We start from the raw sequence: 23878 nt of genomic DNA on the forward strand, positions 1-23878 counted from the left end.
GCTGTAGAAAGCTTTTCCCTTAGTGTTGACCATTTGAATATGCAGCTTACCTGTGCCCTCAAAATCCACAAAAAAATGGTATCCCACGAATAATAATGAATCCACAGTACTATACCTGAAAAAGTGAACAGAAATGGTTTTCAATACAAACTATGATTGGAAGAATAAACATATATTGCCTTTTTATATAACAAAAAACTCAAACTTCTGTATCTTCAATACAGAATACAACAATGAGTTTTAGACACAAATGGATACCTCTTTAAAATGTTTCTGGAAGACACTATTAAAACAGTTTTCGATGTGTTCGAAAACCGAAACAATATGATATACGTGTTGGTCAAGCAGTTAGAATAAGGGGTTTTAATCCTAGAAGAAAACAAAGGAGTAGGTTCAGTAAGAACCTTTTTTGGCCCCAAAATATATCAGTTTTACAAAATTGTGAAAATGTAATCTTTAAGCTATTTACTGGAAAGAAGAATGCTGCTGCTACATAAATATGGGCTGTTTTTGACAATACAATGCACATATAGGGTACTAGCATCATTAAGTCATGCTAGATTACTGAAATCTTCACAATTTTAGCATTTTAGTTGAATTTTAGACGGTTTCCGTCTTAAATGAAAGTGACCCATTCGTGTTAATTCATAATATTGAAATGCAAGTTGTATTTGATAATAATACATAACATATATAAAGGTTGAGAATGAACATGGATGCGGCCGCGTGACTTTCATTTTTGACAAAAACCATCTATAAAGTGGCGTGTTTTGGCATATTTGATAGATTTTTCATATTTAATAGATATAGGAAGATGTGGTGTGAGAGCTTGAATCTGGGCTTTTTTTAATGACTAAATCAGTTAAAACTTTCACATAAACTAATTGAATCAATTGAAATAGACACTTAAGTGTTTAAAAAGTGTGCAAAATCTTTCGTTAGAAGAACTTGAAATTTGAGGCCAAATTCGGCCCTTACCGGATCTACTCCTTTGATAAAACAAATTTGCAGATTGACATTGCTGATTTAAATTTCAAGTTTGATTAAGTAAGCATTTATTATTAGGTCAGTCAGTGCGGCCTACAACAATGAACAAACCTCTGATACTGCATATATGAAATAAAAGGCTCTGACATGACAAATGTTTATAACAGATCAAACAACTATTTTCTAGCTAAAAATAAAAATCTGTCATAAAAAAGTTATTTGCGTATTGGTTACAATAAATTAATTAAAATACTCTCTAAGATGCACCTGTTACTATGATGAAAATACCAATTATAGATGTTGTCGATAATCTTTATTAATTGTAGTTTGAAATTAATGATGTGGAGCTTCACAATCGTTAAACAAATAATGGATCAAAACATGGTAATATGCCAGGGTACTGTAGTGTTATAGTTGACAATTTCTTCTTCAGTAGTTAAAAAGACTGCCTTTTAATATAGATATCATAGATACCAAATTTACCTATATTGTATTTCTCTTGTCCATTGTTGTCATTGCCAGAACAGTAAAGCTTATCACCACAATGTAGTTTTTGCTAGTCATGGCAAGTTAACACCCTCAACTAGAAGATGTTTTCTATTCCAATTCCTTAGTTAACAGTTCAAATTTGAACCCACAACATAATGCATTGATGGAATTGCAACTAAAATTTAAAACCTTACAACACTTATATAATACACCGTTTCCCCATATGGTTGTATCACATTACATCTGATCCAATGTGACAAGATTCAAGCAAGCAACCATATATATATATATACTGGTAATTTTTTTCTATTTCTCATTTGATCACATTGCGATCATATTTTAGAAGAAGAAAAGATCACTATTTGTATTTTATATTGTTGTCACCAATCTAAGGTATTTACCTACAGGTGCATTTTTGCTCAGATGTTTTGCAGACAATTCAAAGGACAAATTGTAAGTCATACTTACATCCATAAAAAATGCATGTGTATTGCTTAACTGAATCAATATTCATTCTAGGGGTGCATAGATGATTTTTTTTTTATGACATGTAAATTGCAATACTAATTGATAATGACTTTTGATGTACTTTTATAATTACAGGTTGTGAAAGTTGGTGTAACTTGTACAAGATATGTGACTTTGAGGAATGTACGACCTTGGGCAGTTCATTCTTATAAAAATAGCAGGGGGAGAGGAGGTGATACACAAGCTGGAAGGGTTTGTATTTATATATAGTTAATGGAATCTTTAATCTAAAGGTGTTAACAGAGCTTGGTTTAATTCCTCCTTACTTTGAAAAAAATGGAAATAACCGATTATAACAATCATGCGTTTGAAGCACTTTTCTGGAAAGCTCAAAGCTAAATATTTAAAAGCTATAAATGTGTAATAACCTTTACAGTTGAAGAGATATATGACCAAAATTATCATTCCAAGATAGGAATTTATATTCATGTTTTTTAGAAGATCCACCTCTTCATTTCAGTTCTTAATAAGGAGGTAGACCTAAGTTAAGGGAAATAACTCTTAAAATCATGAGTATGTTTGTGTCAACCATTTTCAAAAATATATTCTAAGCTTCTAGGTTACATAGATTATTTTAAATCTGTGTCAGGTAAATGCTTAAAATACATTGATGAACTTGACTTTTACAAACGCTTAACTGATTTAAAGAGTTATCTCCCTGAACAAAGGTCTGCCCCCTTAAGGTCAAAATTTTCATAGAAAAACACAAACATCTATTACTGTATTATTATATAGACAGTGTTCAGCAAAAGTTATAATCAATCTAAGTAATACCTGTTTATCATTAATTCATACCATCAGTTGACACCTTAAAGTTGACTTGTTGTTCATGTGAGTTTTTTAGAATGCTCAAATAAAATGCAGGAATCATATAACTTTCTTAACTGCCTTAATTGTTATGTATTTTAAAAAAGATATCAAAGCTATTTTTGTCTAAACATTATAATCTTGTTTTCCTATATCTGTTATATGGTAAAAACAGGATAATACATCATAAGCCTATTTGGTTTTCTGAATATCATATATTGTATGTATTCAGATTGCACTCTAGTAAACTGCTAATTGTAAGGGTTATTGCCCTGAAGTGATGTCTTCTTCCATTTAAATACCCGTATCTTGAGAACTGAAATAGATAGACAGAAACTATAAACAGCAAAAATGATCACTAGTACAGGATGTAGCAAAATGTCACTGAAACCATCAGATGATTTCTTATAGGAAATGAGTACAATTTAATGAGGATTTAAAATTGATTTCTAACCAATTTTAGCAATTTTTAAACATTTTAAACTTTTCTCATTTTAAGTAAAGTATTGGTTAAGTTATATAATAAAGTGCATTAAAGCAAATTACAAATCATAGCGTAATGATGTCTTGTCAGTTGATGTATTATGTATAGTGATTATCACCAACTATGTTTGAAGCTGCCACATTTTAATGTGTCTGTCAGCTAGGAACCTTGTCTGTTATTTTAAAGTTTTATCTTTAATGGTTTTTTTCTCCTAGAAAGATTTTGGTGTTGATGGCTCATCTTTGGTAGTCTCAGTTAGATTTATATTTAATTTGGCTAGACATGAGACATGAAAAGCATACATGTAGTTTCATTAGCGCCATTTGAATAATGTCGCTGTACTGTTGACAATGCACTATTACCTGACAAATACTTATACTAATATATGCCCAACACTCATTTGTACATTTTGATTTTTGAGGTAAAGTGGTCATAAAATATTTCATTTTTACCTCATACAGTTGTCTTCTTCATGCTACTCAGACTTATGTAAGTCAGAAATTTTTTTAATTTAGAAATAAGACAACTCTCCACAAGAGACTAATTGACATAGAAATTATCATCTTTAGGTCACCATATGGCCTTCAACAATGTCAATGCCTATGCTGCGTAAGAATTATATAAGTTTAGCCCCTCTTTTGTGATAAGGTGTTTTAATGTTATTTTATAATATAAAAAGTACTAAAACTGTTTGTACAATGGTACTTTTTATTTTACTTTCTTCATGATTTCCATTTTTTGTCATTTTGCCAAGTGTACAGATAGTCATACATTGTTGCCATTTAAATTTTATTATTAGCATTATATAGTCGAAATAACAGGCAGAATGTCTTTTTATTCACTGAAAAAGTTTCCCATCAATAAAAACATTTATATGAATTAAATAATTATCCATATTTTGTAAAGGTCTAAATAGATTAAAAAAAGAAAAAAGAAAACTTTGAAATTAACAACAATAAAGTAACATATATATTTGTAGTTTCAAAATGTAAGCATCAATTTGAATAGAAAAAAATCTTTTAAGGTAGCCCAAGCCAAACATATTTCATCAATAAAAGTATCAATTTAGCTTTGAACATTTCAACATTGAAATATGTTATTTACTCTCAATTGAACTCCTTTTGGTTCCAAATTTAACGCCCAGCAGTCTTGCAAGAGTTCATCATATAATTCATTTTATTAATATTCATAATTTTGTAAACTAAATTAGATCATGTAGGTTCATGAATTGATGAAACAAGATATTTATATTTAAAGCATCAATTGAACTAGTTGTTTTTATTAGTTACATAATAGATACCCGACTGCTCACATCTGAACAATTTCTAAATAACATCAAAATTCAATTAATATGAATGATCTTTTGAAGATTATAGAACTCAACTGGTACATTTATGGCAGGACATAATTAAATTTTCAATGTCAAAACTTAAAATAATCTAGCTTACAGTTTCCAGTCACTGATTAATGATAAGGGATAAACTTGAATTCACTTACCTTACTTAACCTTAATATAGCAAAGATGGGTCAGTGTCACTATGACTGACATATAAGTACTTAAGGGAGATGTAAGTATACAATCATTGACTTTCCAGACTGAACTATTCCTGTCGCTTTAAGGTATAACTAAACAAAACTATATTGATCCCTTTTGCATAATGCAATTAAATTCAATTAACTTTGAACTGTTGTGTTTGCATAAAACTCATCCATATACTGTGATGTAGCAGATTCTTTGTTTAAAGTATAGTAATCCTTGCATTTATAACTTTATTAAACCTGTTCCTTTGAATATCAAGTCCTGCATAGCAATTTCCTTTATCCAGTGGTCATCTGTAACAAATGAGTTCGTCCTCTTAATCTACATTGTATGCTTGACTGAAATTCCTATGCTTCAAGTTTGTTGATACTAATTTTTAGCTCACTTGGCCGGAAGAAATTCTTTTCGAGTACCACTGAATGGAATTTAAAACCAAGTATTGCATGAATATTCCTTATGAGGTGCTGACCAATTGATGTTACTTTGTGGCTGATCAATCACCCAAGATAGCCACCAGCGACAGACTTCTTTTAACATAGGACCCTTATAACCATTCTTATAAATGTCTTCTGAATGAAATGAAACCAAACATGGAGTGAATGTGCCTTATGACATGCTGCTTAAGTGTTGGTACTTTGAAGCCAATCCATCATTCAAGATGGCAGCCAGAGAGGGACTTTGTTTAACATACTAGGACCCTACGGAAATACACACAAATATCTTCATTTAGCGAACCACTAAATGGAATGAAATAAAACATGGAAGAATGTTCCTTTTGTGGTGCTTACCAAGTGTTGTAACTTTGTAGGCAATCATTAATCCAAGATGGCTGCCAGCAATACTTAGTTTAACTTAGGACCCTATTGGAAATACATACAAATGTTTTTTTCTACAGAACCACTACATGAAATTGAACCAAACAATGAAACATGGCATGATTTATGATGAATGTTCCTAATGAGGAGCTGACCAATTGTTGTAACTTACTAGCCAATCAATCATCCAAGATGACTGCCAAAAAGGGCACTTAGTTTAACCAACTTGTCCAAGGACCTTATTGGATATATATACAAATATCTTCTTCTATAAAATGGCTTCATGGATTAAAACTTAAACATGGTATGAATGTTTCTTTTGAGGTGCTGACCAAGTGTTGTTAGTTTGTAACTGATTTGTCATCTTCCAGATAAGGTCATTTCTTCAATTTTAATTAATACTTTGGTAACTTTGTAAAATTTACAAAAGCCTTCTGCTTTTGGTTAAATTACAGAGTTATTATAAGGGTATTTGTTTTGATTTGAATCTAATTAACATGATTTCCAAAACTAACATAGAATCAGGTGAGCAACAGAGGCTCTTGAGAGCCATTAGTTAGTATATAAAACATTATTTTTTCCTTTAATTTATGACATTCGTATATATATTTCAACATATTTCAACAGGGATAAAAGAAGACACAGTGTATCTTGTTTAAGGGCGATAAAGTATTTTTAAGTACCTATAGCTTATTTGATTATTGAAAACAAATAGATCTATAAAAGATGGTCTATGGTCAATTTTCAGCCATGACATATCTGCTTGGAAAAGTCATTTATTTTAACAGATGGAAGGATTAATTTTTTAATAGAATAGTAGAATTTATGACAGGCAGTTTCCTAATTAAAAATTTGTCTAGAGTAAATGAATTTTGAAGAAGGTATAAAGGTTGTTTTGAATAAGATCCTCATTAAATTTGAATTTCAAAATCTTCGATGTGTTTAAGATTATCAGAAACAATTTGAAATGGTAATCTTTTTTTTCGGAAGGGAGACTTGTAGAATTTCCTATATTAAATATTGCTACAAGGCCATCATTTTTTTTTATCTGATCCTATTCTATGAGGCCACACTTAAAAATATTTTGGTTTGCCCAAACCCTACCCAAAGGTTGAGACAGTGGGTAGGTAGGTAGGCATTTTTTATTTTTTTTCAAAAAAAGAAATTGAAGTGTCAGATGTATATTAGTCTTCATGCCTATTTGATTAAAAAAAAACTTCTCCAAATCAGGACAATAAAAGAATTTGAGTAGACAGCTTTTTTCTGGGTAGGTAACTTTGGGCAAACAAACCTATTATTTATTATGGGCTGAAGGTTTCCATACATCAAAGTATTAAATACATTCAATAATCAGAAAATCAGAAATAATGAATAATTTTTTCAGACTTGTAGATATATCATATTAATTATGTTGGATATGGGGTGTTGAACTTGTTCTATTAGTTTCCATCTGATAATTAAAATGTCACATTTTTTATGTGTTAACATTCTAATCAAAGTTTGAAAATTTTCTGTTTAAATGCTACTTACAATATTGAGCCATTATTGCTAGCTATATATAGAAACATAAAAATAAAATAGGTGCATGACTGCTTGGACATGCATGTTTAAGTGATTTTGTGTAATGAAATGTGACAATTAGATGTACTTTAAAATGCAGGATGTATGTATTGCTCTCCAGAAATACGGTTAATGATCTTTTAACTTATGTTTGATTCAGCACGAAAACATGACATGTATAATTTGAACATAGAAAGGACATTAAATTTCTATTCTTATCTTCCGTCAAAATTGTTTTCTAAATCTTATTTGGCTTGATGTTCCATGTTTTGTCCTCACTTTTTCCTTTTAAATCTAATCAAATTTTCTACAACTACAGAACCAATGAGTTTTATAGCACGTTATGTAACATTTTTATTTCTGATTTGGGAATTGTCAATACAATTTCTTAAAGTTCAAAACTGTTGTTGACCTATTTCAATCATCAGATGATAGAACTGTAATAGATGTCATCAGAAAATCATTTAAAAAATCTTTGGAAATTGAAAATGTTCGGTGTTTCAAAGCTGTCAAGATTTTGAGATAGAGAATGTCATTGTGTGTCAGGTTTAAACAGAAGTAGAATTAAACACAGCTATTTATTCCAGAGATTGACACTCACGGAATCAATCAACAGTATAGTGCATCTTTAAACTCTATATTGGTATTTTTAGATGCAAACAATTTGCACTTTACCACAGAGCAGAAGTGGCTAAATACACGGCGTAAGGGAGATTACTCTAAAAGTATTTCTGTAAAAGAGGGTACAATTAACAAATTGGTTTTCCTAATACAAATTTTAATTTAAAATTAAGATGTGTTTGTTTTAAAGCTAGGGGAGAAGGGGGAAAAAATCCAATAAAAATAAGGAATTATTTGAATTCTGGAAAATTGATAGAAAATGTATGATGATAATTAATCAAACATTTGTGGGTTAGGCATGTGTTCATGGCTAAAGTTCATGTTACTTCCACTGCTATTTCAGAAAGACCTTACAAACCCCTGTTAGCTAGCATATATAGCTAGCTTTACTTAATTGTTTAAGTTTTCAGCATACATTTCTGATCAATTTTCCAGAATTCCTGATTCAAATAATTTTGTTTGCATTATAAAATTTGACTTTTGTTTGAAGCATACTGCTGTTAGCAAACTTTTTGATATTGAATCTTAGAATTCTGGAAGAGGGGATTCTATTAATATTTTAAATAGATGTGCTAGTATATGCTCGATCTTCTAAAATATTTAGATAAATTAACAAAGGCAGATTTTTTGCTATGAAACAAATTATAGAAAATGTATAGACCATATGATAATAATAAATGGCAATGGTAAAGAAATTAACATGGTTTTTATATTGTTGTTTTTCTTTGGTTCAATCTTCAGTATTTTTAATTTTTAATAGGATCCTTCTGACAGCCACATAGACAATGAACCACCATCTGATCCACTTGATGCAGGTCCTAGTGGAGATGTTAACATGATTGATGGAGACTCATTGGAGACAAATCATACAAAGGGAGACAACTCTAGTCAACATTCAATTGCTGAAGATCATTCCTCTAGTCAAACACATAGTAATGACCTGACCTCACCAAAAGAAAACACTTCTTCACAAAGACCAAGGAGATCTCTAACAAGAAAACCAGAATCATCATATCCTAAACCTGTCAGGTAAAATCATAAAACAAGACAGGTTTTCAATCTATGAAAGAGTTGTGTGTAGCAGTTTTCTCCTTTGGATTGTTTTACATTTGTCATGTCAGAGCCTTTTATAGCTGACTATAGTGTATGGGTTTTGTTTATAGTTGAAGGTCATATTGTGACCTATATTGTTTATTTTTTGTGTCATTTGGTCTCTTGTGGAGAGTTGTGTCATTGGCAATCCACCACATCTTATTAGCTCACCTAGTCTAATGGGATATTTAGATTTTAAAATGTGTCTGTTGACCCTGCCAGCCAACCAAGATGGATGCCATGGCTAAAAAAAGAACATTGGGGTAAAATGTCGATTTTGACTTATATCTCTGAAACTAAATTATGAGCAAATTCAACGAGGGATAAAAATGGTATAAGGTCAAGATCTATCTGCCCTTAAATTTTCAGATGAATGAATTGGTAATTTTAAGGAAATTTTGCAGTTTAATTTTTCGGTCATATATTGGTATCACATCGTCAGCGTCTGAAGACGGATGGTTTCCGGATAATAACTTTAGTATAAGTGAATAAAAATCAATAAAATTTTAACACAATGTTGCCAAAACAAGCATTTATGTAGTGTTAGGACAATAAGTTGTGTATAAGTATTTAAATTGTTCTGAAATTGTACCACAATGTTAAATACCATAGGTAGATGGTTAGGATATATTTTAAGGAATATGGGTCAAACAGAACAAGAATAAAGAGCTAAAAAGGGGCCAAAAACAAGCATTTTTGTAGTTTCCAGACAATTTATTGGAGTCATCTTTCTTTGTCCACAATGGTTGTTGAATTACCTAAAACCAATGCTTTATGAAATCTTCTTTGAAAATTAGAGTTATCTTTCTTTGTCCAGAACAATAGTTGAATCAACTTAAATCAATGCTATATACAATATAGAATGCAATATTAACTTAAATTAAAGCAATCTTTACCATTCAATGATTACAAGCACTTTGATCACCATTCTAGGGTTATGCCCCTTTACAAGTGGAAAAATTGAAGAATTTTTTCGTTTCTGTTCTCTTAACTTAAGTTTGTCTCAATTTAGTTTAATGAAATGTGTATATAATGTTTATTACCTCTAAACTCCGTTTAAGTTCAATTTTTGGCAGCTTCACTTTTACAGTTCTTGAGTTATGTCCCTTTATAACATAAAAAGCTAACAGGGGCATCATCTGTGTCCCTATGGACACATTCCCCATTTATTTTTTTAGAAGTTACTATTAATTTTAACCATGACTGTATGAAATTTTATATTTTACGTTATACTTTATGATGTTTTTAAATGAGTAGTTATTGTTGCAAACTCCATTAGAAATTTGAATTGAGATCATGTTTGGAATAAGGGAAATGGGGGGGGTCAATTTTTCTCATTTCGAAATTAAAAAGAAAATTTCTCAATTTTTTTTTTTGAGAGGATTAAAATTCAACAGCATAGTGAATTGCTCAAAGCAAAAAAAGAAAATTCATTAGACCACATTCATTCTGTGTCAGAAACATATGCTGTGTCAAGTATTTAATCACAATCCAAATTCAGAGCTGTATCCAGTTGAATGTTGTGTCCATATTTATATGGGGACGAAGTCCCCAATTACGGTAGAAAAATCAATGAAAAAAAAAAAAAAAAAAAATCTGGGAAAATTTCCCGAATTTTTCATTGTACTAATGAACTCAAAATCGTTAACGTTTTTTTTCAGATCTAGTTCCTGTTCGGGTCTTCCCGCATTTGCGCAGAAATCTGTCTTGTTTGCATGAGACTTTGATTTTTTTTTATATTTATCAGTCTAGTAAAACATAAGATTGGATCTCAATACAAATTCAATTTTAATAATTGTTTGATATGAAAAAAAAACGTTACGTTACCTGATGAAAGCGTTTCTTTTGTTTACATCAAATATGACGTCATAACTTAAAGAACGTCACAGCTAATTCTCTAACAACAGAACCAAAATCGGGAACGTTACGTACGGTATTTCGGTTTCTTTTATCAACATGATTGAATTAAGAAAATAATACATACAGACTTCGTCCCCATTCACAGGTTATGCCTGCCTCATATTAGATAAAATTAAACTGTCTACAGCAATGTTCACAAAAGTAAGATCTACAAATAAGTCAACATGCCCAAAATAGTTAATTGCCCCCATAATTGGTTATTGTCCTTCAAAGTAATTTTTAGCCCACCTGGCCCAAAGGGCCAAGTGAGCTTTTCTCATCACTTGGCATACCTCGTTCGTCATTAACTTTTACAAAAATCTTCTCCTCTGAAACTACCAAATTTTACCATACTCACTACAATCATTATTGGGGTATCTAGTTTAAAAAATGTGTCCAGTGACCCGCAAAATCAACCAAGATGGCCACCATGGCTAAAAATAGCACATAGGGGTAAAATGTAGATTTTGGCTTATAACTCTGAAACCAAAGCATTTAGAGCAAATCTGACATGGGGTTTAATTGTTTATCAAGTTGACATCTATCTGTCCTGAAATTTACAGGTGAAGCGGACAACCGTTTGTTGGGTTGCTGCCCCTGAATTGGTAATATTAAGGACATTTGGCTCTTTTTCGGTTATTATCTTGCATATTATTATAGATAGAGATAAACTGTAAACAACACTAATGTTCAGCAAAGCATTAAAATCTACAAATAAGTCAACATGACCAGAAGGAGTTATTGCCCTTTATAGTCATTTTTTACCAATTTTTCGTAAATTTTTGTCATCTTTTACAAAAATCTCCTCTGAAACTACAGGACCAAATTTGACCAAACTTATCCACAATCATTATAAGGGTATCTAGTTCAAAAAAGGTGTGTGGTGACCCAGCCAACCAACCAACATGGCCACCATGGCTAAAAATAGACCATAGGTGTAAAATGTAGGTTTTGACTTATAACTCTGAAACCAAAGCATTTAGAGCAAATCTTATTGGTGTTAAATTGTTTATCAAGTCAATTTCTATCTGCCCTGAAATTTTTAGATGAATTGGACAACTAGTTGTTGGGTTGCTGCCCCCAATTGGTAATATTGAAGGAAATTTTGCCGTTTTTAGTAATTATCTTGAATACTATTATAGATAGAGATAAACTGTAAACAGCAGTTATGTTCAGCAAAATAAGATCTACAAATAAGTCAACAAAATGGTCAGTTGGCCCCCTTTAGGAGTAATTGCTCTTTATAGTAAATTTTGAACAATTTTTATTAATTTGGTAAATTTTGGAAAGTTTTTACAAAATATGTTTTTCTCTGTAACTAAAGGGCTGAGTTCATTACAGATAGTGATAATTGTAAGCAGCAAGAATGTTCAGTAAAGTAAGATCTACAAACAAATCACCATCATCAAATTACAATTTTGTCATGAATCAATCTGTCCTTTGTTTAATATGCACATAGACCAAGGTGAGAGACACAGGCTCTTTAGAGCCTCTAGTTTATCAATATTTTTGGTAAATTTTTGTAATCTTTTACAAAAGTCTTCTATGAAACAACTGAGACAAATTTAATCAAAATTGGCCATAATCATCTAGTTTGAAAAATGTGTCCAATGACCCTGCCTGCCAACCATCATCACAGACATGGCGAAAAATAGAAAATAGGGGTAAATTGCTGTTTTTGGCTTATATCTCAGAAACTATAGCAAAAGTATAACAGTTGCATTATTTCAGGCATCAGTTGTAAATAAAAATATCTATTGTGCTACGAAGCTTCTAGTTTTTGTAGTACCAGTTGTCCTAGCTGTCTTTTCATATCACTAATGTTGACCGTTGTTAATTTGTCCATTCAGCCTTCTTTTGGTTTATAGATATATCCTCTACAATGCATCAAACATTTTGTAAATGTATGAGCTTTTTCTTTAGATGTTCACTGGATTAAGAATTTGAAGGATTTCAATTGTTAAAGGATTATGGAATATCATGTTGGAGCCTTTGTTAACTTACTTTAAATCATTGATGAAGGTTTTACATTAACCTATTATTGTTTACATCATTTCTTTTGGTCTCTGAGGGATTAAGTTGTCTGATTTGCAATCATATCAATTCTCCTGATTGAATTTATATGTAATTCTGTTAATATAAAGGTATTTCTGGTATAGATTACTTTAAGACAGCATCTCAACAACATAAAGAAACAAATGACAGTTAGAGATCAACATATAGTAATTGATCATGGACAGTTGTCTATACAATATAGCAAGCTCTTTTCACGGGAAAAACAGGTTCATTGTGAACAGAAACAACCTAAAAGATATACCTACAAACACAACTAGTAACAGCTGCTTTGTTATTTGTCTTACATGGAAAATTATTTCTTCCAACAAATAACTCATCTGAGTTTTATAGATGAAGGGATCATGTACCAGTATTGTAATATTTGTATATAATAGAGGCAGTAAAGAACCCTTACTGTAGAGAATAAGTAGATGTGGTATGATTGTCAATGACACAACTCTCCACAAGAAACCAATTGACACAGACATTAACAACTATAGATCACCATACAGTCTTCAACAATGAGCAATGCCCATACTGCATAGTCAGCTATAAAAGGCCCTGAAATGACAATGTAAGAAAATTCAAATGAGAAAAGTAAAAGCCTAATTTAAGTACAAAAATGGAACCACTGAATTAAAGGCTCCTGACTTGGGACAAGCACATACATGCAGAATTTGGCAGGGTTGTACTTGTAAGAAGTATGCCAACACTCCTCCTTTAGATGTTTACTTTGTTTGAAGATGTAGAGTATAATTAAATGAGACTGTCACAGCAACCCAAAATCAAAAAGTCATCCAGAATTAAAAGTACAGTCTTCAAAAGCAGATAAATGTCTGTTAAAAATATCTTAAGTTCCTGATAGATTGTAATTTAGCATGGTTGCCACTCTATAGCCAAATGAAAGAAAGATTTTACTTCTTTTAAAAAATAGTAGGCATTGGCCAAATAGAGTTATGTTTACCATATTTCAATTTTATATTGTATCTTCCATTTTATTCTTGGTCAGCTTGTCTTAAATTTTTCATTACATCCAAGTTTTATCTTTTTACCTTGTTTTTACAGCAATGCCGTCATTTCTTAATAGACCACACCATCATATTATGTTACCAATCATGCTGTTAATGTTACAACCAAATGCAGTATTGAATTGGATGGCAGAACTACTTTTATATATTCTTTTTTAAATTTCCTGCTTTTGCAGTAAAAATGAAAATTAATTATTGAATAAAAATTGTGACTTATTGATATTTTCAGTACATATGATAGAATTAGATTGATTTTAAAGCCATGGAAGAAGCCAGAAGGATTACTAAACAAACCTGTATTTAAGATGATGATAGAATCTGTCATGTTATATGTGATGATGTTTTCTGGAGTACATTTCAATGCCATCTGTGAAAAGTACACCCCATATTTACAGCCTTTTTGTATTAGAGAATTAATGGATGTAAGTAGAAAGTAAAATCCCAAAAATACCGAAATTCCAAGGAAAATTCAAAACAGAAAGTCCCTAATCATATGGCAAAATCAAAAGCTCAAACACATTAAACTTATGGATAAAAACTGTCATATTTTTTACTTGGTACAGGTATTTTCTAATGTAGAAAATGGGGGATTAAACCTGGTTTTATAGGTTTTTAAACCTCTCACTTGTATGACTTGTCAAATAATTTTCATTATATTGACAACAATGTGTGAAGAAACCAAACATACATAATAGGGGAAAAATTTCAACAAATGGGGTAAAAACCTTACAACAGTCAGCATTTGGTTATAAGTCTTTTAAAATTAAATCCATTGATTTTTTTAATAATTTGTCAAAATATAGTTTTTATCATACTTTTATCCTAATATAATAAAAAGTATGGGTCACCAGACTATTTTTCAAGATACAGGTTGTGCAAAATTGTCAGATATCAAATAGAGTTAAGGATGATACAGACAAAAATTAATACATATTCCTTATTTGTTTTTATGGAGCAAAATAACAAAAAAAATGAAAAGGGATTTTTTTTTCAAAGTTCATGAAATAATGACTTTTACTTCTAGATAATCAAACCAATTCGACATGCAAAGCTACTGCATCTATGTAAGCTGTAATTCTGACAAAAATAAGACTTATAAAAAACACTATTTAGAACCTGAAACAAGTGATTGTGCATATGATATATGTGACAGCGTCTGCTTTCTATATCAGGTTTTAGAAGACTTAAACTGTGTTGAGAAGACAGTATTCAGAAAACCTGTTAAATCTTCATTATTTTCCAAACCAGCAGTTACTCAGGAAGGTATGTGTGTATGTAGAGAAAGATTTATATAACAATACACAAATGTAACAAACACAATAAAGACAAAAGCCGGTAAACCATCCATAAAGGTGTGACCATGAAAACAGTACATAACACTCACAAGTGAATTTGACATATTCTACTTCTGTGATGCTATAAGATTGGATTATAAAGAAAGTTTCCATAAAGGTCACGTCTAGGCTTTTGCATCTGTTATGGTTATTTTATAATTTTGTAGAACTAATGGTATAAATTTTCATGAGACATCTGATTTTTTATACATTTTATGTAGCTGCTTTATTAACCTCCTGTTTTGAGGGTGCTTTTCTCATTATATACTACATTATACATTTGCATCTTATGGGTATGTAGGTAACTTGTTATGGAACATTCAAAATATCATGGGGTACAAACCTTACAACAGTCAACATTTGGTTATAAGTCTTTTAAAATTAAAATCTACTGATTTTTTTAATTTTTATAATGTTCAGCACTTTAAAGTGCATTTTGCAGCGGAATTTTTAACCAAACTTGATATTAAAAAGAAATATTTTTTTATTCAAATACATATCACTATGAGGGAAACAAAAAAAAAAAGATTGAAAAAAATTTGGACCTTTCAGACTCTAAATTTAATGTAATACAAATGTTTAAATTTTTCAGCTTTGGAGGAACATTATGAAGATGATGAGATATTTTATGAAGGAACTGCAGATTGTGTTGTCAAACTTGGACAGTTTATGGACAAAATTCAGAATCAAAATATTGGTTGTAGCTGATGATTTTTATACACTTTTATATGCAAACAAAAGATTTATGAGTAAAGTTGATACAGAAATATGTTGGTTGTTAGTTTCCTTTCACAATCACTTTTGTTTTTACTCGGCAAAGCCCTCATGATTTTAATGTCATATGGTCTAAGATTAAAATCACAGCAACCATTGATAGTCTGCAATCAGGGCAAATTTTTGGTTTTTAGATGAAACTTTTCAAACTATATATTCAACTGACACCAATCTTTGTTTGATAAAGGCACATGGGATGAAGATGATGGTATTTATTATGAGGTCACTACAGGTCAATAGTAAAAGTCACAAAAGCAATTGATGATCTGAAAGGAAAAGGACCAGGAAGGCTTAAATTTGGCCTATAAAGTGGTCAATCTCTTCCGGAAAAACATTCTAAAAATTATTAAATTGTCATTTCATCAAAAGAGTGCACAAGTGAACATTTTTTTTTTCAATTGATTACTTTTAACTACTGAAGGGAATTTAGGGCCAATATTGACCCTTCGTGAACCTATACTTGTTTGGCTAAAATTGTAGTTTTCCAGACTTTTTTGAGCTATGTATCTGATCTTTATGATACTTTGATAAACAATGCACTTTAAGTTATAAAAAGACCTTTTTGATTTTAGTGCAATTTTATTAAATTAAATTTAAAGAATTGGGTTTTCCATGATTTTTACACATTGACAATAGATTTTAAAGGTGATTTTTTGTGTGACAAAAAAAGACAGTATCAAACACTAAAATCTAATATTACAAATCAAAATATGGGCATTTCTTATGGCTAATGCACACATGATGTTTCTGTAAATTAGTTTTAAATAACTAAGTTAGAGGAATTTGAAAAAAACCTTAACTGAATCTGAGACAAACTTTTAACCAGGTATTGTATGTTAGAGGGGAGAAAACTCAATCTTGCAAGTTTTGATACAATAGTTGCTTCAATTATTAATTAACTTAACACTCTAAGACATAAGCCCAGATTTACTAATATATTTCTACAAATTTATCTCAGATGTAAAGATCAAAAAGATATCACTAACCTTGAAATAAGGGATGTTATAGACAACAATCAAAACCAAGGAGTAAACAAAGACTCTAAAAACCAAAGGACATTTACATCAACAGTTATAAATAATAAATAAGAACAGTAAAATGGACATTGTTATTCAATGTCTAGATGTACTTTTTTTATGAAAAAAGCTGAGGCTAGCATTAAAGTATTTTGATAAAATTACAAATGAAGAGAAGATCAAATGAAGAGAAGATGACATTCAAAACTTATCATCCACCGTTGGCAAGGAAAGGAAATGGAAGGATGAACTGGTACTAATGTCCAATAGCCAATATCATATCTATATCAGGACAATAATATGTTGATACTATATGATAATTAACCCTGCTTTGTACTAGACTGACACACTTAGTAGTGCATGTACTAGTTCACAAAGTAAAACATATATACCCAACCACATATAGACATTCACTCTTTATGGACCAATTATTCTAAATTGAAGTATTTTTCTCTTGCTCCTGAATATGTTGTTCTAGCAAATACTATAAATTCAGAAATAATAGCGAGCATTTATTTTTTTTGAGATTTCCTTAGAAGAAACACAAAATGCCAGTCTAATTATTTCTTTATGAGAAATGCTTCTTAAGATATATGTATATATGTATCAGATACCAGAATGCAAGTTATTTTTCCTATTCTTACAAAAGAGTCTCATTATTGGCTTAATAAAAAGTCTTTGTTTATACATGACTGGGCTCTCAATAGTTAGCAAAGGTACCAGGATTAATATTTAATACGCCAGATGTACGTTTTGTCTACACAAGACTCATCAGTAAGGCTCATATCAAATTTTTTTATAAAACAAGTACAAAGTTGAAGAGCATTGAAGAAAAAAAAAAAATCCAAATATTTCCTGCACTTATTAAAGATAAGCAGGTCTCCATGAGGTCATAAATAAATTTATATCCTTTTCCCCTTTGCGGGTGCGAGTGCTGCTTTGTAGGGGCATTAGCCTGCTGCTGTTTTTCTTAATCTAAAAAGGTGTCTTTAACGTGCAAGACATATTACTCAATTTATGGATTAAATTGTATACACCAGATTCGAGTTTTGTCTACAAATAACTGTAATAAACAAAAGTTGAAAGTTAATTAAGTAAGATTGGAGAGCATATATTGGTAATGTCTTAATGACAAACGAGAGTTCATAATTTAGTAATGTTTGAATGATAAAGAGCGTACATAGATGTCCCATTGTTGATGTGGGCCATCTTGCTATAAATTCTATATTTGTTATCTAATTAGTGTCATCCATTACCTCAAAAAATTTCATCCATAAATCAACCTGTGGATGATTGCAAGCAGATTGAAGGTGTGCACCTCCCATGTTTTGCACTTTTCGATCTAAGGTATTCCTTATGACGAACCCAGTCATTGAATTGTATTGAGAGACTTATGTGTTATTGTGTGACTCAAACCGTTTTCCTACTTAAAACAGCAATTGAATACATATCGAATATGGTACATCCTATTCTGATAGATTTTTATTCTTTTCCTAACTTTCCAATGTTTTGAACCAATTATGCTGAAGAGTGAGCCTGGTTTGTGTCGTCTATTAAAAATGTTTTTAAGGTTCATCATAACAAATGGACAAATATGGCCGTAATTTCACCTCAAAAACTACTCTGTGTACAGACTTACCTGTGCTGTTTGAAAAGTTTTAATGCCTAGCATCCACTAGATATATAAAAGTTAAATGCATTTTGTGTTTAAGAAAGATAAAATCTTTTTTAGTTTTTGATGGGCATTTTTTTCCTTTCTTCAGAAGGTGCAAAAATAAACAAACACCTGAATAACTTTGATACTGTCCACTCACTGACTCAGATAAACTCTTTAACTCACATATAGTTGTGAAGATACCTGGTGTCCATGTCAATTAAGGACAATGAAAAACAATACAATCCGGTTTTTTACCTGAGGGAGCATCTCATAGTTGTACCACAACTTAGTCAATTTTCACACCTTTTGCATAAAGGAAAAAAAATGCCCATCAAAATCCAAAAGAGATTTTATGTTTCTGAAACACAAAATGCATTTAACTTTATTATATCTAGTGGATGCTAGGCATTAAAACTTTTTAAACTTTGCAGGTAAGTCTGTACTCAGAGTAATTTTTGGAATGTAAATACAGCCATATTTGTCTATTTGTTATGATGAACCTTAAGTGATCAAACTTCATAATATTCATGCACATGCACAAACTGACGATGTCTAGATTCCAGTTTTAGAAAAGTTGACTCGTTCCTTGTGCAAAATAGAGGCAACAGGAGTAAACCGCTGTTCAAATTTGAGGCAACAGGGGTGTACCGCTGTTCAAAAGTCCTAAATCCGGGTTTAAACTAAAACTGAGGGAAGAACATCATAGATAAGAAAAAAAAACATTTAACTGAAATTTAAGACGCAAACAAATTTTCATTTTCCAAGCTATTTGAAAATTCGTGTTCTGTCTGAAAAAGTAAAATAACAAAAAGGAAAACTACGATGAAAATTTAAAAAAAAGTCTCTGATCAAAAGTTCAAACACAGCAAGCAAATTGAACAAAACTGACATATGCCCAAAAAGATATCTCTTAATGTACAAAATAGTTGATCAAACACTGCCCTTTAGCCAGCCAAACCTCTCACTTGTATGACAATCACAAAAAAAATCATTTTATTGACAACAATATATTAATAAACAGACACCACATGCAAAGGTGTAAAAACACGGGCGCAACAGTCAACATTGTTATAATCTTAACCCCTTTAAAAACAAACAAATATTTGTAAAAACAAAATGACAAACAAAGCACACAAGCAACAATTGATGACAGATATACAAAAAATATCACAGCACAACAGCACAATAGATATAAGAAGATGTGGTGTGAGTGCCAATGAGACAACTCTCCATCCAAATAACAATTTAAAAATTAAACCATTATAGGTTAAAGTACGGCCTTCAACACGGAGCCTTGGCTCACACCGAACAACAAGCTATAAAGGGCCCCAAAATTACTAGTGTAAAACCATTCAAACGGGAAAACCAACGGTCTAATCTATATAAACAAAACGAGAAACGAGAAACACGTTTATATTACATAAACAAACGACAACTACTGTACATCAGATTCCTGACTTAGGACAATGACTGAATGTGCATGTCTCGTTCCACGCCAAAGGGACACCACCAAAAGCGGAATGACAATCAACAAAGACGAAAAAAACCACTATTATACGCAATTAAGATGATAAAACACGTCAGTACCTAGAATCTACAAGATCATCAAGTAATATTTGTGAAGTTGATACAAAAAAATATCAAGAATGTCTTGGTATATTCGTAAGAAACAAGACGAGACGTTCTTTGGCATAACCCCGGTTCTGAATTGATAGCATTGCTGGTGGATTAGTCTACGGAGGTATCATCTGCTCAGTAGATAAAATCTTCATAGATATCAAATTTTGTATTTGCCCCAGACGCGCGTTTCTTCCACAAAAGACTCATCAGTGTGGCTCGAATCCAAAAATAAAGTTTAAAAGGCCAAATGAGGTACGAAGTTGAAGAGTCAATGCATTGGTGCTTACAAAAATTATAAGAAAAATTCCTAAAATTTACCGTTTATCAATTTTTAGAAAGGAAGGTTCCAACTCCCTCTAGCAATGTTGACCTTAGATGGATTGACTGTTATTTTAAGAACCTTTTGTTCATATAGCTCTTGATTAGTCATCAAATTTTGAAAGCGTTATTTTCATCGTGTAAAGCATTGCTTGATGGAATAATTATTGAAAGATACCAGGCGTATGATTTTGTACGCGAGACACGCGTTTCGACACCACAGCTAGTAATCTAATATTCCTACAAGGGTAACATTAACTTAGTAATGTCAAGTAAAGTTGACATTGTATTAGACTTCTCGAATTAGTATGTCCCTATGGTCAAGTAGCTCTTCATTTGTTTTAATATTCAAACATCATTGGCTTTGAGCGTTTCTGATGAAAGTGAATTAGAATAGGACTTTTGATGCATACGATTTTCAATATGTTATTTTCATATTGCAGTGGTAATTTACAATTTTCAAAAAAATAAAAATATGTTACTCCACAAGTTAAAAAAGATTTTTATTTTGACAACACAATTTGCTGAAACTTCGTATTAGTATTAGAAAACAATTGGGCAACTGTAATAAACATTTACGATTTTCGTGAATTACTACTTTATTTTTTTATTTTATTATAACTTTTACAAAAGCACAGTCATAGTTAAACTTCAAACGAAAAGAATGCTCAAACATCTTTAAGTACAGCTTTAAACGGATTGAAATTTTAATTATACACTAATATAAATTATTTTTTTATGGATGCATATCTCACAAATTATTCTTTTATTTAAAGTACAAAATATATACATGTGTGAAGTGTCGAGTCATTGGTGATATTTTAGTACTTCAAAAGGATTTTTATTTCAACTAGAATATTAATATATTTTGTAAACAACGAATAACAACGAATGTTCCTACAACGTTTAAGAGTTGTGTTGTGTAATTAATCAAATATTTGAGGTAAGACACCAAATTAACGCTAGCCTATGTCCTCTTTATGTTATCTTTTACACATTGTTGATGTTTATTTGTGTATTTTTCGTGTAGCTAAAGTACAAATTTAAAAGTACATTTTTTTAAATAATGTTTTATATTATTTAAAATGAAAACTTTTGATTTGAAAAAATCTCTACTTGAAAGGCATCTGTATCATAAGCAAAAACAAATGTACAGTATAAAGTGATTAAAGAGACGAATACTGAAGACATATGCCATTAGACATACTTGTGCTTTGATGTCGTGTTGATACCTTTGATAAGTAGGCTGGTAGCAATGGTTTTATCAAATCAAAAATAGCAATGGTTTTATTAAACCAAAAACGAGTACACATTATGGTGACCTGTGGCTCTTGTGCAGTCCATTGATCGAACATGGGAAATTGCCGAATCAAATTGTTCGATGGCAAGTTTCCATCTCGAAATCGTAATAAATCCATTATCAAAGAAAGAAAAAAAATCATCATGTGAATGTGAAACATTGTCGCTGATATTGGTGGGTTAATTAAAATAAATTTTGTTTGTGGACTGTAAGGGCTTATTATTTCAATAAAAAATTATCAAACAAATGAAATGTATGAGTTTTGCTAATTATGAAAGGCCATATAGTGATCAAGAATCAAACAATCCACGTCATATGAATTCTGAAGGATATTTACCCTTTTGCAATTAAACCAAGTCTTCTTATTTTTATATTAGAATATATGTGTATACGTCATACTACATATACAAATGAACATTGCACCATCATTAAGAAAAAATATAAAACATCTACCGGTTAATCAATTATAATGATTATAAAACTCCTTGATATTTGTCATTTGTTGGCTGTGCATTCATAATGATTTCTTTTGAGTACGTGTCAGGGGCGGATCCAGAAATTTTCATAAGGGGCACTGACTGCCTACGAGGGGGCCTTTCCAGTCATGCTTCATTTATTCCAAACATAATCAACCAGTTTTACCCACAAAAGAGGGCGTCAGGGCCCCCTGAAAAACCCTCTAAATCTCCCTCTGCGTGCATCACAATATCACAGGGTTTCCAAAGATTTGTTAAGTTTGCAATAATAATCCTATATGTTTTTAAATTACCTTTTAGCTAAAAAGGAATCGAATGTTTAATGATTTATTTTCTTTGAGAGGGATATATTGTGAGTTTGTATGAGACCCCTAAGAAATTGCCCGTCAAACGTCAGACAAATCACGGACTACCAGCAAAGATTTACGACCACATCGGTGCTATTGTGTCGTCTTAAACTGGCAGTAAGATGACTATCTATTTTTTTTTTAATTTGAAGGCCTTGTAAGATAGAGATCATGTCGTCAAGTCATTTTGAGTTTGACTGTAAACAAGTCCAAGAAATGTTTATCTTGTTCGTTGCTGTTAACTTTTTTCTCAAGTTCAGTGGTAAAAACTCGTTAAAGATTTCAAGTATATATTTTAAGTACGCTAAACGCACATTTCGTATAGATACTGAGATTCATCAGTTGCGTGTTAATCAAAAGTTAAACTCTTCGAAGATCAAATAAAAAATGAAGTAAAGAATAGGCATCAAAGGTAACAGGATTTTATTGACAAGCATTCTTACTAATGCCATCAATGCCAAGGGTATTATGAAAACCCAAGTGTTTTCGAATGCTTTTGACATTGTTATACAGAGTAAATATACAGAAGAAATGGCTGTATGAATTTAACAAGTAAACCAGAGATTTGACAATGAAACTACTCGAACTGGACTTTAAAAGGTAGTCTTAATAATGAAAAAAAAACTGGCTCTTAGATTTTCATTTCTTTGTAGGTTAATCATAATTATGATTATTATTTAAATGTTTAGAATTATTATTTATGGTTATATAGCATGAAACAGATTTGTGATCAGTGGTTGTTATATGTGACATTTAACTGTAGATAATAAAATACCTGTATATCTAAGTTCCTTAATATTAGATACGTCGGTATTTTTGATTTTGTTTAAGTGAAAATTAACTGGCTAATGAACGATTGTTGTTTCGGAAGTTACTTTGAGTATTTTGTATTCTCGACGGTACTGAAATTTATGTTATCAAGGTAAGAAAATTTTAATGGAAAAAAATATTTTAATTTTTGTTTTATTTATTATCCCTATACTAGGAAACACGTATTTACTGGATACGTTAAAGATATGACAAGATAACCGACATATTTGTTATACACTTTGTACAATTATGCAATGTTATGGATTTATAACCAGGCAAAGAAGGTTATTAAATTTTTCTTGTCGCTTTCGAAGCGCTTTC

At 31.0% G+C, this 23878-nt stretch overlaps 1 protein-coding gene across 1 annotated transcript in view; it reads left to right on the plus strand.

Annotated features, from left to right (window-relative positions):
* LOC134726487 (general transcription factor 3C polypeptide 1-like) overlaps window positions 1-16008 on the plus strand; it is a 231918-nt gene extending 215910 nt beyond the window's left edge. The window contains exons 38-42 of the mRNA XM_063590895.1: window positions 2080-2196; window positions 8592-8860; window positions 14135-14327; window positions 15078-15168; window positions 15832-16008. Of these exons, the coding sequence (XP_063446965.1) occupies window positions 2080-2196; window positions 8592-8860; window positions 14135-14327; window positions 15078-15168; window positions 15832-15947 (786 nt within the window). The 3' untranslated portion in view covers window positions 15948-16008. The remainder of the gene's footprint in view (window positions 1-2079; window positions 2197-8591; window positions 8861-14134; window positions 14328-15077; window positions 15169-15831) is intronic.
* Window positions 16009-23878: the final 7870 nt, after the last annotated feature.

Source organism: Mytilus trossulus, chromosome 1, assembly GCF_036588685.1.
Source record: "Mytilus trossulus isolate FHL-02 chromosome 1, PNRI_Mtr1.1.1.hap1, whole genome shotgun sequence".
Classification (NCBI taxonomy): Eukaryota; Metazoa; Mollusca; class Bivalvia; order Mytilida; family Mytilidae; genus Mytilus; species Mytilus trossulus.